General features: G+C 40.7%; 1 protein-coding gene across 1 annotated transcript in view; it reads right to left on the bottom strand.

Annotated features, from left to right (window-relative positions):
- The window catches only part of MYOM1 (myomesin 1), a 75,647-nt gene that overhangs the window by 12,818 nt on the left and 46,250 nt on the right, over positions 1-16,579 (bottom strand). Inside the window, exons 19-29 of the mRNA XM_082479588.1 lie at positions 15,848-15,974; positions 14,924-15,108; positions 13,744-13,858; positions 8,704-8,860; positions 7,678-7,784; positions 7,525-7,569; positions 3,425-3,561; positions 2,399-2,543; positions 1,318-1,377; positions 1,003-1,070; positions 326-439 (exon numbers count right to left, since the gene is read on the bottom strand). Coding sequence (XP_082335714.1) covers positions 326-439; positions 1,003-1,070; positions 1,318-1,377; positions 2,399-2,543; positions 3,425-3,561; positions 7,525-7,569; positions 7,678-7,784; positions 8,704-8,860; positions 13,744-13,858; positions 14,924-15,108; positions 15,848-15,974 — 1,260 coding nt within the window. The remainder of the gene's footprint in view (positions 1-325; positions 440-1,002; positions 1,071-1,317; positions 1,378-2,398; positions 2,544-3,424; positions 3,562-7,524; positions 7,570-7,677; positions 7,785-8,703; positions 8,861-13,743; positions 13,859-14,923; positions 15,109-15,847; positions 15,975-16,579) is intronic.

The raw sequence follows: 16,579 nt of genomic DNA, 5'->3' as shown, positions 1-16,579 counted from the left end.
GAGGGTGGTCCTCTGAAAGCCTGAGTGACAAGCACTTTCGAAATGCCATTCACAATGTAAATGTGGTCTCATTCTGTTGTTAAACTGACATGCAAAGGAAGCGACAAGCTTATTATCTCTTCTGTCATCATTTCCTGAAAATCTGAACGAGCAGTTATAGATAGACATTTGCTTTAGCTAAAACACAGACGCCTTGTGAGTTTATCCATTTTTAAAACCCACTTCCTCTTTCGATTGTTCTGCTGAAATATCAGATTAGATTGTATCTTTCATCTGAATTCGTAACACTAACTTCAGCTGAGGGCTAAGAAGGACAGTCACTCACCTCTGATATCAGCAGAGTACACACGCCATCTTTAAAGTCATGCTCTTCATCTACCATTATCTCCCTGTCATCTTTGTACCATATAATGTTTGTTTCCTTCTTAATATTAGCCACCTAAGATGGATGAAAAACACCGTAATTATTTTCTTCATCTGAGCAGGGGGACTTAGTGTCGCATGGGTTGGCCTGTTCAAGTCTCTCATAAAAGAACGGCAAGCTTTACAACTTGATCGCAGTGAGTGGTTGCAGGCCTCCGTTTTAAAATGAGGGATGCAAGAGAGAAAACAGCAGGGATGAAAATAGAGAGAAAAGGACCGCCAACAGCTTCAAGGAGCCTGGGGAAGCAGTAGGATTTCTATACGTGTAAACTGGCCACAAATGAGAAAGTCCCAGGATTCACAAAGACTTGTCATTTCTATTCTATGTGCCTTTTCCTGGGTGGGTTGCCAACAGACCTGAAGAAAAAAAAGTTCAAGCTGTTTCCAAGGTATTTTGTTACACGCAATGAGCCGTCACCTCAGCACAATTAGCCTTCAGACACTCTGTAGCTATCCAATATGCAGTTGGGAGTACACAAGCAAAGGGCACGTCTTTAGTCCCTTCCCACCCTCACCGTCTAAGTAGTGGTAGGTCAAAGTACTTTGAACATTGTACTCGATGTTTTTCTTGCCCCTTACCTTACATTTCAACATCACGTTACAGTCATCAGTAACTTCCCATCCCAGTTTATCCACAAAATGAGGACCTGTTGAAAATTACATATATTTTTTTAAAGGTCACATCAATGGTATTCACGATACAAACCCAAAGACAAATGTATTTTTCTTGACAAGAATACTGTTATATTTTAATGTGGTTTTATTTTTCCTTCAGAAGGTAAGCAACTAGGTAACAGAACAAAACCCATCTATTTCAAATTAACATATATAAATATAAACAAACTCTTAACAGATTAAAACATATGTGATTCTTATAAATGCCCATATTATCACCTTGTTTCCTGTGCCACTCTTTTCTCTGGAAATCTGCTTCATCCTGCAGCTTCTTGAATACTAGGAATTAAAACCATTAAGAAATATAAGGTTAAGCATCATGTGCCATTTGTACGGTACTGAATGTCACTATAACAGTTAGGTGCAACTCTGCCTCTTGGAGGGCATTGAGAATCCTGCCATAGTGTCAGGTTTTCCATGAACATTTCAAAGTGTGGGAAGCTGATTATGGCTAACCTAACTTTCCTAGCTGCTTGCAGTCATCAGGATTTTAATGTGTCATGTCTGATGAAGTGTAATCCCCACTCAAAAGCTACTTTCCGCTCTCAGTAGGAAGGCAAATGAATGGCAGCAGAGTCAGCAAGCCGCTCAAGCTCTACTTGTTCCCACCTGAATGGGCTTTTTACATGGGAAATTTTTATTCCATCCATGGAAAGTAAACCCTAACAGGCTGCAATATTTTACATTTCTGTAACAATTCCCCTTCCTCTCAGCACTTTAAAAATATCAGTTCACACACATAGAATCATAGAATGGTTTAGGTTGGAAGGGACCTTGAAGATCATCGAGTTCCAACCCCCCTGCCATAGGCAGGGACACTTCCCACTAGACCAGGTTGCCCAAGGCCACGTCAAGCCTGGCCTTGAACACCTCCAGGGATGGGGCCTCAACAACCTCTCTGGGCAACCTCTTCCAGTGCCTTACCACCCTCAAAGTGAAAAACTTCTTCCTAATGTTTAATCTAAACCTGCCCTCTTCCAGTTTAAAGCCATTCCCCTTCATCCTATCACTACATGCCCTAGTAAAAAGTCCCTCCCCAGCTCTCCTGTAGCCCCCCTTTAGGTACTGGAAGGCTGCAATAAGATCTCCCCGGAGCCTTCTCTTCTCCAGGCTGAACAGCCCCAACTTTCTCAGCCTTTTGACATAGGACATACGTGTCCTATATGAGGCAGGCAAGCCCTGTGACATGAAAAAACACTGGAACATCTATTGGTATTGAAAACAGCAGAAGGTGACGATGACAACTGAGGTAGCCTTGGTATAATTTTTCTAGCCTACTGTGCAATATAGATTAGCTTACCATCGCCAATGAGGACAAGGCTAGATTGATTGGTTGCTTTTCCATCCTGCAGTTGGAAAGTGTAAGTCCCTTCATCCTTGTCCTCAAGTTTATCCATAATCATTTCAACAAGGCCGGTTTTCTGGTCCACCTTCATTTTATATTTCTTTAGGAATGGAAAATAAAGCAATAGTTAATGGATTGAGAGTTGGAAAATATTTGTCAAATGTTATATGGTATCTTTAAGTGAAATTTTGGTTTCTTTATTCAGATTCCCACTGTCACTAGCTCCAGCTCTAAACATAAAATCAAATAAATAAGAAATCTGTTAAAGGTAAAGCCTATTTACCGATACTATACAAACATGTGACATTCCTTGTATGGTAAGTTGTATGGTTCACTACTATGTTCTTCTTCATTAGAATGGTTTAGATTTGTATCTCTTCAGAATAACACTTTCTTTGAGGATGATTATAGTTTTATAAGGTTTTGTGTAGAATGCTCCATCTCTGCCTTCTACCTGATGTCAGTGTTGCAACAAAAGCATGCCGTGTCATGTCTTTCGGACTATCAAGTTCTGCTGCTGGAAACAACCACTTGGGAATTTTCCCTTGGTGTAATAAATTCCTCCAAACAGCAAAGAGAGGTGAGAACCGAGCACAAGGGTGTGCTAGGGCCATAGATGAAGGAGATAGATAGGATGAATCTGGGCTACTGCAGTGACTCCTTGAAGACCACAGTAGTTGCTTACCTGGGACTACATTATTGCAGGAACTCCTATGGTCCCCACTAGTTAACAGAACACGTGGTACTCACAAAGGTGGCAGGAAGTCATTCAACTCCACTTTATAAACTGCATCCAGTAGAATTCAGCTGCAGCTCAGTACTACAGACAAAATCTTTCTAACGATGCTTTCAATGACACGTTATTTCTCATGAAAATGCATTAGTGTGGAACACCAGTTGAAGGTATACTGGAGACGGAGACATTAATACTCATTGATACTCATAAAAACGCAAACACATGTAAGCAATGAAAAGGCTTACCTCTCCATTGAAAATCTCTTTATCATTAAATACAAAGTTGGCCTTTGCATTGCCAGACAGTTTTTCAGCTTGCAACCAGAATCTCACTTCTCCTTTTTCCAAGATTTCCACTGCCAACTCAGAGGCAAGTGGGACAGCTACAAAGAAGAAAGAAAAGACCGAAGCATATACTTTGCCTGTGGCCCAACAACTATTTTCTTCTATAATCAGAAAGCCACTTTTTCCTTTCATACTCAGATACTGTATGCAAGGTAACTAGCTTATGATAGCTCTTCTTATAGACAGAATGCCTCTCCACCCACGTGTACATAGGGTGACAGACAAGATTTAATCTTTTGATCCTTCAATCACTAGGTCTGTATAGAATGGAAGTGTTCAGGATTTGAGTTATGCCGGTGCCCCTCCATTCTAATACAAGGCTAAATCTATTTCAAAGGTAAACTGCAAGTATCTCTGCAGCATGATGTGAGTCTGTATGGTCCGGACCCATGTTTAATGAGTCACTTAACAATGCTACTGTAAGACAGTGAATTGACTCAGCGGGAAAAAACACCAAAAACCACCAAGCACAAAGCCAGATCAGAAATTCAGCTGCTGAGCTGCAGGTTGGGAGATTTTCGTAAGCACTCTGATCCTTTGCTGGGTGGAACTTCCATCTCCCAGAATTCACCAAGTATCACAACACTCCCTCAATCTCTGCAGTACATTTCATTTATCTATGAATAAAATCCCCTGCATATAGACCAATTCCTTGTGTTACCAGGAAAAAAAAATCATGTGAAGGGTACAGCAGGTAGTGTCTTGCTTTTTTTTTTTCATTTTTCTTTGTTCTTTTTAGTAAAAGTCCTCAGCTTGCTTTCACTTTAACTTTTTGTTAAAATATCTTAATCAGCAACATTAAAAATGAGCATTTAGACTCTGATATTGGGGCATATTGATCATTTTACTGGCTTCCATCACTTTTAGCTGCCTTAGCAGATGCTCAAATTTTCAACAAACTCACACTCTAGGGAGTACATATGTTGTATGTGAACTCTACCTCAATCTCCACTTTCACAGCAGTCTAAAGTCTGCCTTGCAAGGGTGTAACACGGAACAGCTGAAGACAGTGTACAAACACATTGCAAAATGCTGGATGATGTAGTCTGGTGATAGTGTAAAGATACACCTCCCCCCAGACAAATCCCAGGACAGAGTTGTTTTTCCCTTCCAGCTGAAAATATTCTATTCTATTCTATTCTATTCTATTCTATTCTATTCTATTCTATTCTATTCTATTCTATTCTATTCTATTCTATTCTATTCTATTCTCTTCTCCGTTCCATTCCATTCCATTCCATTCCATTCCATTCCATTCCATTCCATTCCATCCTGTCCTGTCCTGTCCTGTCCTGTCCTGTCTAACTTTGTGTATGCCAAGGCATCGCTACAGCAGGAGAGGACTGGGACCAAGGTAGTGTCTAGTTTCTCTCATCTTTGTATTCGCACCATCCTAAATGCTTGGGGTGCCTTCTGGAGCAGAGCTGCCATCCCACCCCAACTGCCAAACGAAGTCAGGGGGTGAGGACCCCCCGCGTCTTCCTTTCCCATGATCACATCTTCCCTCCACCCACGCCCTCCCACACCTGCATGTTTGCTTTTGGTGCCTGAGTGGCACAGGACCTGTCTCTGGTGAAAATAAGGCTTCTGAGAGGTGAGGCAACAGTCACAGGAAAAAAAAGAGAATTATGAAAAAGACACAGGTTTAGCCAGAGAGGAAAGTCTGGAGCCTGGAGGGGCAGCATTACCGCGAGGGAGCAGGACAAAGAACAGCCCCATAGGAGTGTGCCCCAGCAGTGCACATGGTCCATGTGAAGCTTCTTCACCCAGCGCATCGCTTTGCTTGTAAGAAACAAAAGCAATCCCAGGTCTTGCATAATTTCTCAAAAAAAAAAAAAAAAAAAAAGAAAAGAAAAAAAGCGACTGAAATGCTACAGGAGCCAGTGGAAGCAAGAGGGAGAGAGTGTGAATATGTGAATAGACATCAGGCTGCACTGCTTTTGTCTCACTGTCAGCTCTATGGCAATTTTAAACCCCCACTTGATTTGCATGTAATTACCTATGAATATCTTAGTCTAACGTGGAAGACAGGAAAGTATCTCAGAAGCTGTTAAATAAAGGGCTGAAAGGATGCAAAAGGGTTCATATTTGGGAAAAGGCTGTTCACCCCCAAGCCTAAAGGAACTGGACAAATCTGTGTTGCAGTCATCCCTGAGCAAAAGCCTTTTTTAAAAATATTTCCATAAGCACCAACCAATAGCTACTTTAGGCATTTTCCAGCCATCGTGCTTACAAGGTTTTACATCCTATTTGTATAACATCCCAAATTACCGTGAGCACTTGACAGAGAGTCCTCCGGCAGTTGCTAAATTGAAGAGTTGGAACAATTTATTTTTACCTAGCGCCAATACATTATTGCGCCCATAGGTAGTTGCATTCTGTAAGGCTGCATTATTCAAGGAACCCATTTTCCCATGGAGTTACTAGCTGCAGATGTTTCTTAGCAGAAGTTATAATGATGTGCAGTTCAGAAGTACAAACAAAGCAACGTGTGAGAGCTTATGTTGAATCAGAAATGCCTAGCAACTAGAATAGAATAGAATAATTATAATTTTTTTTAGAGAATTTGAGTAATCCTCAAACAGATTATCTGGAGATATGACTAAAGTTTCATGTTGATCCATAGGAGCTCATTATGACTTTTCTGGCCTCATAGCCATAGCCAGATGTATCGTAACCCCTATTTGTAATTATTTTTTTTTAGTGTCCACAGGGCCTAGACTGACCAAAGCAAGAAAGACAGTTTCCTCCTTGAGGATACATTCTGCAGTGATCTCCCTTTTTGCCTGTGCCTGCTGGAAGCTCATGCACAGCTAGAAGTGTACGGGTACCTAACATGATGCAAAAAAGAAGACATGGTCTGTGTCCTGAGGAGCTTATTCTGTGACATTAGTTATGAACACAGAGGTTGGAAGAGCACTCAGAAGACAAAGGTTGGGACAAGTAAGGAAGTGCGACAACAGTAAGGTCTCATGATGACTAACTTTCAGCGTGAAGATACAATTAAGAGGAAACAACTGGGAGGAGCAGGAGTAAACAAGGGAATGCTCGGGCTGTCATTAAGCTGTCAAAAGGTGATACAATATGTTGAAAAGTGTAGGGCTGATATGGAAAAACACAGAAGGAAATGAGAAAGAGAGATGATGTAGGCAAAAAGACAGGCCGTTTCTGTGGCCAAGCTTTGACTGGGCTGAGAGGCACGATGTGGGCTGAGTTGGCAGAGGTGCCAGCAGTGGATGCACAAAGCTGAAGATGTTAAAACACAGGCAAGAGTTTTAGTGCTTGGAACGAAGAAGGAAATGTAGTGGGAGATGATGAGACAAGGTTTAGGTCTCATCTTGTTGTGTGTAATAGGATTCATTATACAATCCAATGTATTATTATTTTCAATTATTGAAGGTACATTCCCATGAAAATAACCAAGTTGTACTACATCCAGGATATCAGAAAGGTATGGGAGGTCTATGGAGTTGACAAAAAATACCAACCCAAGCAGAAGGAAGGATGTTCATATTGTCAAGTGTTACAGGAAAGAGGGAGGGAAAGAATTGCAGCAGGAAAATTCTGTGTTTATAGATCATTACAGCTGAATTTACTACAGTTGCCTGCTTTGTTAACCTTAAATTTAACTTATGCTAACTTCAGTTGGAGTAAAGTTAGAGAAGTTTTCAAATTGATGTTTTTAAACCAGGTTAGGTGTGCTGAGTAAGTATAAAAGGCTGTTCTGTGGAAGAAACAAAGCCAATGGGATACTTATTTTCCAGCTGTAATATAGACTCATTATATGCCTAGACCAGTAGCCTGCAACAGATCAGGAAGAACATCAGTAATACACAAATGTACTGAAAGAAAGAGAAAAAAAAAGGAATCTTATATTTTCAATTTAAAACCACTTTCACTTGAAGTTACTATAGTGACTTCCCTACCTGATGGTGGCAGAAGCTTTGTGATACCCCACTGCATGCAAAACTCTCCCCTACAGACATGTTTGATTCACTTACTTGGGAATTTGCGTTCATGGCTCAGAGCAAGTAGGCGTTTCATTTCTGCAAAACACATAAAAGAAATAATATAAGGTGTGCATGCCTTATGGATCTGAGAGACACAGCAGCAGGGAAAAACAGATGTGAAAGCAAAACAGACATTGTGTTTACCTTCCTCATCAATTGTGAGGCTTGATGAAACTCCATCAGTGTCTGTAACAACACATGAGTAAATTCCTAAATCATCCTCTCCAAGATCCTTAAAGGTAGCTTTTGACCTTTAGGGGGGGAAAAAAAAAAGCATTTTGATAAAAAGATGAGATCAGTCTGAACCAAACCCCTCCTTTATGTCTCTAACACCAGATAAAAATAGTCTTGTATTAGCTTTTGCTCTGACTGAATGGGCAAATGCAGGGCTCAGACCAGGGTATAAAGCAGGGTAGGTCCTACCATATGTGGTACGAATGGAGGTGACACAACTCTCAGATAGTGCCCAAAGCACTGGAGATAACTAGTTTAACCTCACTCAGGCATGCTTAAAAATATATTGTCGTCTTTGATGAGCGTGAAAGGATACTGTAAGTACAGGGTGATTCCATTTTCATATGCAATACCAAGAGTGTAGTGAGGCACCGTTTCTTTCTGTATGGTTTCTATAACTAGAAAAGCACATAGGTACTTCGCAGGCTGAACCTGTGCATTTGCCATTTCTTCCTCTCTGTTAAAAGCCTGATGAAACAGAATAGGCACGTAGAGCACGACAGAAGTTACCAAATCAGCCTGTGGTGACGCCCTCAGAAGAGAGTCCTGCTTACTCCAGCATGTCCAAAGATTGCCAGTGTGTTACATGGCAAAAGCATTTTGCAAGCAGCCAGATAATTTTATCCTTTGGAGATGTAAAATAATAACAATAGGAATAATAATAACTTGCCTTGACTGACAGGCTACAAGATGACAGAGCACAGATTTTCTCTCCCTATGCCCAAACGTAACTCAGTTGCCTAAACAGGAGGCCTTGCTCAATTTCCAAATGGTCTGTGTATGGACTTGACGGAGAACAGCACACTCGTAAAGTAGCCTTCCAGTAACAGAGGCAGATGTAGCTCTCACTGAGGCCATACATCAAAAAGGATGGATTTCTGTGACCAGCCTAGATCTCTAAAACACGAGAGTATTGCTGCCCCCGAGGGTTCTTACTTTCCGCCTTTGGTATCGATGTTCAGTCGAGAGTCATCCTCAATTGGCTCATAATTCTTGGACCAAACGAACTTAGAGTTTGGAGACATCTGATCACATTCAAAGTTCAAGGAAATTACTCCATTGTCATCTACATCAACCACCACTTCCTTGGTTCCTGAAAGACCAGAACAAGGCAATTCCACTTTCTCAGGAAGCCAGCAAACAAATGTTTATAGATAACATTCATAGGGTAGATTAAGCAGATCCTTGCTGTTTTCTCAGTCGGCACATAAATTGCTGCAAACATTGGCGTCCTCAGTCTTTGATTCACAAGAACACTTCTTATTCTTATCCATAAAAATAAGGAACAGATTAAAGAGCATCATAAATCAACTGATTTATTTGAGCAAGTCTAAGCATGCATGAGAATTATGATATTTGCTCTGGAAAAACCTGAAGGGGAAAAAAATGAAGGCAAGCCTCTAGATCCACTAAATGTTTGAAATATTAAATAGCAATATTTTCCGTGTTAAGGGGTAGTCAGAGCTTTCATTATGCAGCATGAATTTCTTATTCCCTAATAAGATAAGAGCTCTAAAGGGAATACCGTGTGCAAACGTAGCTGTTTGCAGAGGTGCAGGAGGCAGAAGAGGAAACAACTGAGTTGCCCCATCAGGACTCACTTGTGCAACTGAGGCACATTTTGAGTGACTCTGGCTTCACTCCGGGAGGTTAGTTTAATTGCTGTTGCTTGGCATCCGGCCCTGCCACCTGTCTGCAGCATTAATCCTGGGCCCACAAAGGCAGTGAATATTTGCAATTAGCTGCTTAAGTTGCCCACCCTGTTTTGCCAGTACCTACAGTCCTTGAGCGGGATAAGGTGACCCAGTTTGTCCTTTAAAAGGCCCTGGGAGTGAATCTCCGATCAGAAACCCGAAGGAACCTCTATCCTGCCCCCTCGCACCCCGGTTAAGATGAGGGAGTTTCATCTGGGATTCGGGCGGCTCGGCGAGCTCGTCATCTGTGGCATTAACTTTCATTTCAACAACTTGTCTGACAATGTCAGAGAGAGAGCGTGCACTGAGAGGTGCTGGAGAACGTCCAGCCTCCTCTTCCGAACGGCTCTGAGCTGGATATCACATCTGAATAGAGCACTCATGTTATATTACTTAGCTGAAGACAATTTGGGGCTGCCCAGAATACTAATGACACACTTTCTCCACAAAGTATTGTACCTTAAAGACAAAAGCCTCATTCCTGACATCGAGATTAAATGCTTTATTTTCAGCATAATACTTAATGAGCCTCAGGCATACAAGGAGATTTCTCTTTCATCATCCTAATACTATACACGTCCTCTCCAGCACTATGAGTAGCTCTGTTAATAACAATTTGTGTACATGCAGCTTTCTTAGTCTTTATAATTTGCCATAACCATTTAATGAAAGATGAGATTAATATTCACATTTTGGTACTGTTATTTACCAGCCCTCACAGTAATGAAGCACTTTAAGTACCAATATGTGATAAATGAAATCTAAGGTCTACAAACATTTCAACAGGCAGCAGCATATTTGCAAAGTTTTTATAATTTAATTTATTATATGCAAATTCATCACTTGACATTTTGGTAGTGTTTAGTTTCCTGTAGATCATTAGCACATGAATCTTTTTTAGCACATGAATCTTGTTTATACAATGTGCAAAGAATTACTGCCAGAAGGTTCATTTGAAGGACAGAATCTTTTATATTTGTTTTAAAGTATTCTCATTATGATAACAATATATGGCACTTATTTCCAGAAGTGATGATGGCATTTATCTCTAATATTTATATGAGTAAAAAAAAAAAAAGTAATCTTCTTCAATTACTGACCAGAGGTCTCCACCTATCCTACCAAATGGAACCAAAGAGGCTGCTATAGGAGCAGTAGTCTTAATTTCCCTCCTCTAGATGTCTTGGTGGTTTCAACATATCATCCAGAGCTTCTCTTAAAGTTATCATATGAAATAAAATACTTAGATGTCATATCAAGTCTCCATTTATCTGAGCATTTTATTACATTGAAAGGAAAGAAATAACATGAAGATAAAACAGACAACTTCAAAACACTAAAGTTAATGGCAACATTTTGAATACAGCTAGTCAGAAAAGTTGAATGGGACAGGGTTTCATTAATTTCTGAGGTTCAAGCCCTTCTCAAGTGACTGATGCAGGATCAGAATCCAATTTTGCTTTGCACCAAGATGCACAAGGACTAAGGGCAGCAATGGAGAAGATTTGCAGTCTGCTCTTGGATTTCCCCTGCTTCCTGTGAGATCCCCACACACCAAAGTGCTTTTGTCTAAAAACAAAGTTACAGCTCAAAAGTAGCCTGGAATGTATTTGTTTATGTGGGTGGGTTTTTTAATTTAATTTTAGAACATAATTGTAAGACTTAAATGTGGTTTTCAAACAAGAGAAGGTGGATGCAAACTATGGCATCATTATATTTACACATGTCACAGGATAAAGACAACTGGTACCATTTGAATTAAAGCGAATTTTTTCATTCAGGATATTATTTAGGTACATTCTTTGATTAGAAAGTTCAGTCGTCTGACGATTTTACACATTTGCCAAAAGCAGCATTCCAGCAGGAATTGTCTAGAGAGACCTGACAATATTTTGTCTCCATCCAATATGATAATAAAGGCAGCATTCATTGGGCAACACCAAAAGACTTGTGGTAATTTAAAAAAAAATGGTATGATTGTTCTAGAGATTTGTGTGGTTTGAGTGAGAAAGGTGGACGCCGGCCCAAAAGACTGCTTTCTGAAATATTTTTTTTTTAATAAGCCTTTTGTCCTTTCTTAATACTTTAAAGAAGCTTAGTTTGGTGGATGCCATATCTGCAGATCTCAGCTCAAAATATGGGTCAATCAGATTTGTCCAAGTAAATAATTTTCAGCTTGCCTGAAATTTCACTGGGCCAAACCCTAACTTTCCCCCGGTCCCTCAGACATTACGCCTGTGAACCCAAGCCTTGCTTGCAAAAAGGCCGTGATCCTGAGATGTACCTCCTTCTCTAATGGGGAGGTCTGTAAAGCAAATGTTCTGCTCCAGTTCATATTGCCAGGTGGGCATGTGCTTCATTTGAGTGAACATTGAAAAACCTGTACAAGTTTTTTTTTGTTGTGATGATCATCTTCATGAGAGTTTACGTTCGTATTTTTTTTAATTGTAATGGCATGACCAGTCCTTTATTTAGTACACTTGAAGATTGTTATTATAACAAGTTTCTTTCAGAAGTCTGACAGATAAATATTAACCCTGAAAGAAAATAGATTAGTAAAGCCAAAAGTTTAGTACTAATACTGGTTTGATTCTCTTTTTAGAGGTGGTTGCTGTATATAACCTGTTTTCAAGAATAAGTTTCTAATTTTCGCCTTACTCCACTTGCAGGTGATGGAAATAAGCCTAATGCTTCAGTGGCTTGTCGATCTGAAATTATGGCTACTGTGTTTTTGAAAGATCCTGTCCCAAGCCCTTCTTACTCACACACTTATCCTTTTTTGTCTGCATATCCCAATCTTACACCCTCTCAACCTTCCATCTACTCCTTACAGTCTCTTCTTCCTATCCCAGGCTCACTAGCAGTCTCCCCTGAGTTTTCTAGTTCTTTTACACCCCAGCTTCAGATCTCTTTTTTCAGACATTCTTGACTTACAGCCTCACTGAGAGCTAACTCAGGGCTTCTTAGGATTTTTGCTTTTTTTTTTTAATGAGACCTGGGCCAGTGCTGCTGCAGGAATAGGAGATGTAAAAATGGACCTGGGAGTCAGAAACAAGGAAAGGATCCCTGGGAAATGCTCTTGAGGCAGCCTGGGTTGGGATGGGAACTGATGACCGCCAGCGATGTCTGCTCAACACCTCACAGTCAATACCATCTCAAATAAACCCTTGCTCCAGGCAGGAGCAGCTATGAACCTGACTGCGTAGGCAGGGTAGGCAGCTGTTTGCCCAGGTAGTCACCTCCTTTTGCCTATGCCCGTGCACTGCCACTTGTGTTCCCTGTGCCCAGCTGCCCCAAGCCCCTGCGCTGTCCCCGCTGCCTGCCTGCTGCCTGCCTTCGTTCCTGCTCTTTTAGGGCTCTTAGAAACCTTCCCAGGTGGGATCAGACGTGAGAGTCTGCAGGTGGAGGACAGGAACTTATCAGAGGAAAAGAGGGTGTATGGTGGATCCAGGCTGGGTTGTACCCTCGTGCCTTCTTTCGTCATACTAACCCTATACTGCATTTGGTTAAAATAGCTGGGAGTTTGTTTTTCCACCTTGTAGGACCCTCTGCTTCTAACATAGTCAATAGATGAGTAAGCCACAAGCCCATGCTTGTGTTTTCTGTTAAGGACTCAGTGACAAGAAGGTGTTGAATCTGATCAAAGTCACCTATGTTACCCATATAGCTAAATAAAACTCAGGGGTTTTCTGAAGTTCCAGATATGGAGATTCTGCCTCTGCACTCATTCCCGTGTTTCTTGTTGGCATTACAGACACACTGGAGCCAGCCTTCAACGATAACTCCAGTGAACAGTTGCACTTGAATTCCTACTGAAGGTGGTCTCCAAACTGACTTCATTACGTTTTTAAAGCCAAGGGAAAAAAGAAATTTCTTTTACCCTTTCCTCAGGCACATTGCATAAGTTAAAGAAAGGAGATAGATAAAACATAAACAACTGGTTTACTACAGGAAGGGCAAAATATACATCTGTAGAGTGTTTTGGTTGAGCTGATCTTAGTGGGTCTTCTGCTTATGCATTTATCTATTGATATATGGAAATCTTACAACTCTATTGTGGTTTTTATACACCCGAACCTGTATTTATAGTAAGAAGATTTGTTCTGACCTTAAAATATACCAGACAAAACAGTAAGATATGACCCTCAACTCATTTCCCGCTTAATAAAAAAACTTGCCTTGAGAGGGGTCAGACTGTTCACATGCAGCCTGCAGGTAAACACATTGCACAAACAGGAACCTGTTTAAATATGACAAAAAAGAGGAAGTATTTCTAACAAACCTGGTCGTGTTTCAGCTACGACAGGTTCCGTGACATCTGATGGTTTCCCAACACCAGCCTGGTTTGTTGCCCGCACGCGAAACACATAGCTCACACCTTCCTTTAGGCCACCTATCTGGAGGAAGCAAATATACACATACATGCACGATGTGTTACAAAACACTGATTTTAATTTCACACTTCTTACAATTCCAGTCTGGATGCTTCACAATTATATTTCCTTTTTGTTTTGCTCCTTATCCAGTTGACAAGTATTTCTTCATTGTGGGTTGTTTATTGTTTTTTTTTTTTCCAATTCCAGAGTGACATGACCGATCTGTTTGGTTTGCTCCTCCCTTGTATGCATAGCTAACATTCAGACAGCGTCATTACTGTCATTGATTTCTTTGCAAAAGAAGCATTGTTGTTGGAACAGGATGTTTTTAACTCGTGTACATTGACCTCTGAAACAGCATAGTCTTTTACTGCAGGTAAATTCTGGCTTTTAAAAGTGAAATTATCAGGGTAATAAATGCCAGCCACACCTATTTAGAAACAGGAGGGCATTTAATTATACAGATTTAATTGGAGTGACTTGAGGAATCATACTGATACTATAACACCTGCAAATACTCCTTCAAAACATATATGAAAGGATCACAGTTAAAAGTGAGTTGTCTTTCAAATATTCTGAAAAGCATACAAAAGTCAAACCTACTTAAGATGTATCTCTAGAACAGAGATACAGCTGATCCCTTATTTAGAAGTCACTCCACAAAATTATGTAGCAAAATAGTCCAAAAAGCTTGGGTTTCCCTTGCCATGAAATGTGAGGAGAGGGTACTTTGTATCAGAAAAGGTCACCTGCCACATTATCACAACATCTATTTTTGTGCCATCTGTATTTGTGTAGTGATACCTGTCTTGCGCTTTGAGCTAGAAAATGCTAGGGTTGCCTCCTGCGTTATAAGAATGGTATTTGGTTTTAGTGGTGCTTTCCTTTGTTTTTAGGCTTGTCATACCAGATTGCCTTCTGAGGTACTGTCTTGTCTGACTATACACGCGTGTGTATCCTCAGCACAACATAAACTACTATATATTTAATTAAATGGAACCACAATCAGCACAGGATAATGCTATCAAAGGCGGACTCCCTCAAGATCATACTACTATACCAGCATTTGACTCTTAGGCTATTTACCTTCAAGAATTTCTTTTGAAGTGGCTTCTCATTGACACTTTTCCAGTGTTCCTCTTTTGCTTCAGTTTCCTTCATATCAACATAATAACCAGCTATGGGACTACGACCAGTATAAACTGGTTCCTTCCACAGTAAAACCAAAGAGTCTTTCCTAACTTCTATGCATGTGACATCATGGGGTGGCCCTGAAAGGTAAGCAGTTGTGGTATCAGAATAAAACCCAAAAGGGCTAATGCATAAGACTTCAAAAAACAAAACCAGACACCATGTTGTATACCCGGAGCTGACATAACACGTGAAGTTCCTCTGTATCATATCTAGACCCAATACAAATACAACCCATGCCTATTAAAAAGACTAGCCCAAAACCCAATGTAATTTGTGAAGATCTGGTATCTTGATCAAATATTCATGAACAAACAGAAAGGACAAATAATCTCCAGACTCTGGGAAATAAGTTAATTTTTAAGCTAATGTGCTGCTTCAAGGACTGCTCTAAAGTTCACTGAAGTCCATGGAGGTGGTTTTCATTCATTTCAACAAGTGTTAAAAGGCCAGTGGTCCAGCCTTGAAGGGATACGGTTAGACGAGGGTTACAGGACCCCGTTCTTCTCTGCCTTGTACCTTCAACAGGTATTTATGTCTACCATTTAAACTAGCAAGCAAAGTGGCAGACACAGTACAGGAACCAAGCAGGAAAGATAAAGAAAATACAAGCTGCTTGTAAAATGCTACTGATTAAATAGGGATTGTTTAATGCATCATTGTAAATGTACTAAATCAATGTGAGGGGGATTCAAGCCTGGGTATGAACTTCAGTGTCCGTTGACTCCTCTGAAAACTGAAGGCACTGAGAACTTAGATAATTGGTCACAGAGCACCCTTGGGCTGTGAGTAACCTCCACCTCCCACTCAGGATCCTACCAGGTACTGCAATGGTCCATTCTTCACATTTGAAGGGCTGGCTGGGTAGGGAGGGTGTCCCAACTCCAGCCAGGTTAGCAGCAGCCACCTGGAACTGGTACACCATGTTTTCCTTCAGGTTTTGAATCTGCAGAATCAATAAGATGGTACTTATTAACTTTGGATTAAGGCTTTAGAAGAAAGTCACAAGGACAATTGTGGAACGCATGAGTGTGCCTGAAGAGATGAAAGCATTATTGACATCATACATAAGGTGATAACTATCTTGGCTTTTCCTGTAATTAGTGGTGGAGCATACATGAGTGGTCTTAGCATGCTCAAACTGTAAACCCCTTTTCCTATTGATAGACACTTTGGTAGTCAGGGAGGGAGCAGGGTATTGCTCAACAATCATATTAATCTGTCTCATGATACAGAGCAAGTTCACTTAAGGCACGACTTGTCCTCACAGCGGGGTGAAACTCAGTCCTGGCATTGCTTTTCATTTGTAAAGCAGCTCAACAAGGTTGTAGCTAGCAATATCTCTAAACTGGGACAAGAACTGATCACCAAACACAGCTGGCACAGAGCTGGTTCCAGCACCAGCAAGCACTGGGGTAGGTCCACCAAGCCCAGTAGGAATGCCATGTGTTGTGAGGGCCTGACTTACAAAAATTCAGGCTATGTCTAGAGCAGTGCATTCGCAGATGACAGTTGGTGCCAGACTAACAACTAAGTGTACAAATAATTTTG

This window comes from Vanellus vanellus (assembly GCF_965231255.1).
Source record: "Vanellus vanellus genome assembly, chromosome: 2".
Lineage (NCBI taxonomy): Eukaryota > Metazoa > Chordata > Aves > Charadriiformes > Charadriidae > Vanellus > Vanellus vanellus.
The sequence above is the reverse complement of the archived record's forward strand: the minus strand, read 5'-3'. Positions and strand labels throughout refer to the sequence as shown.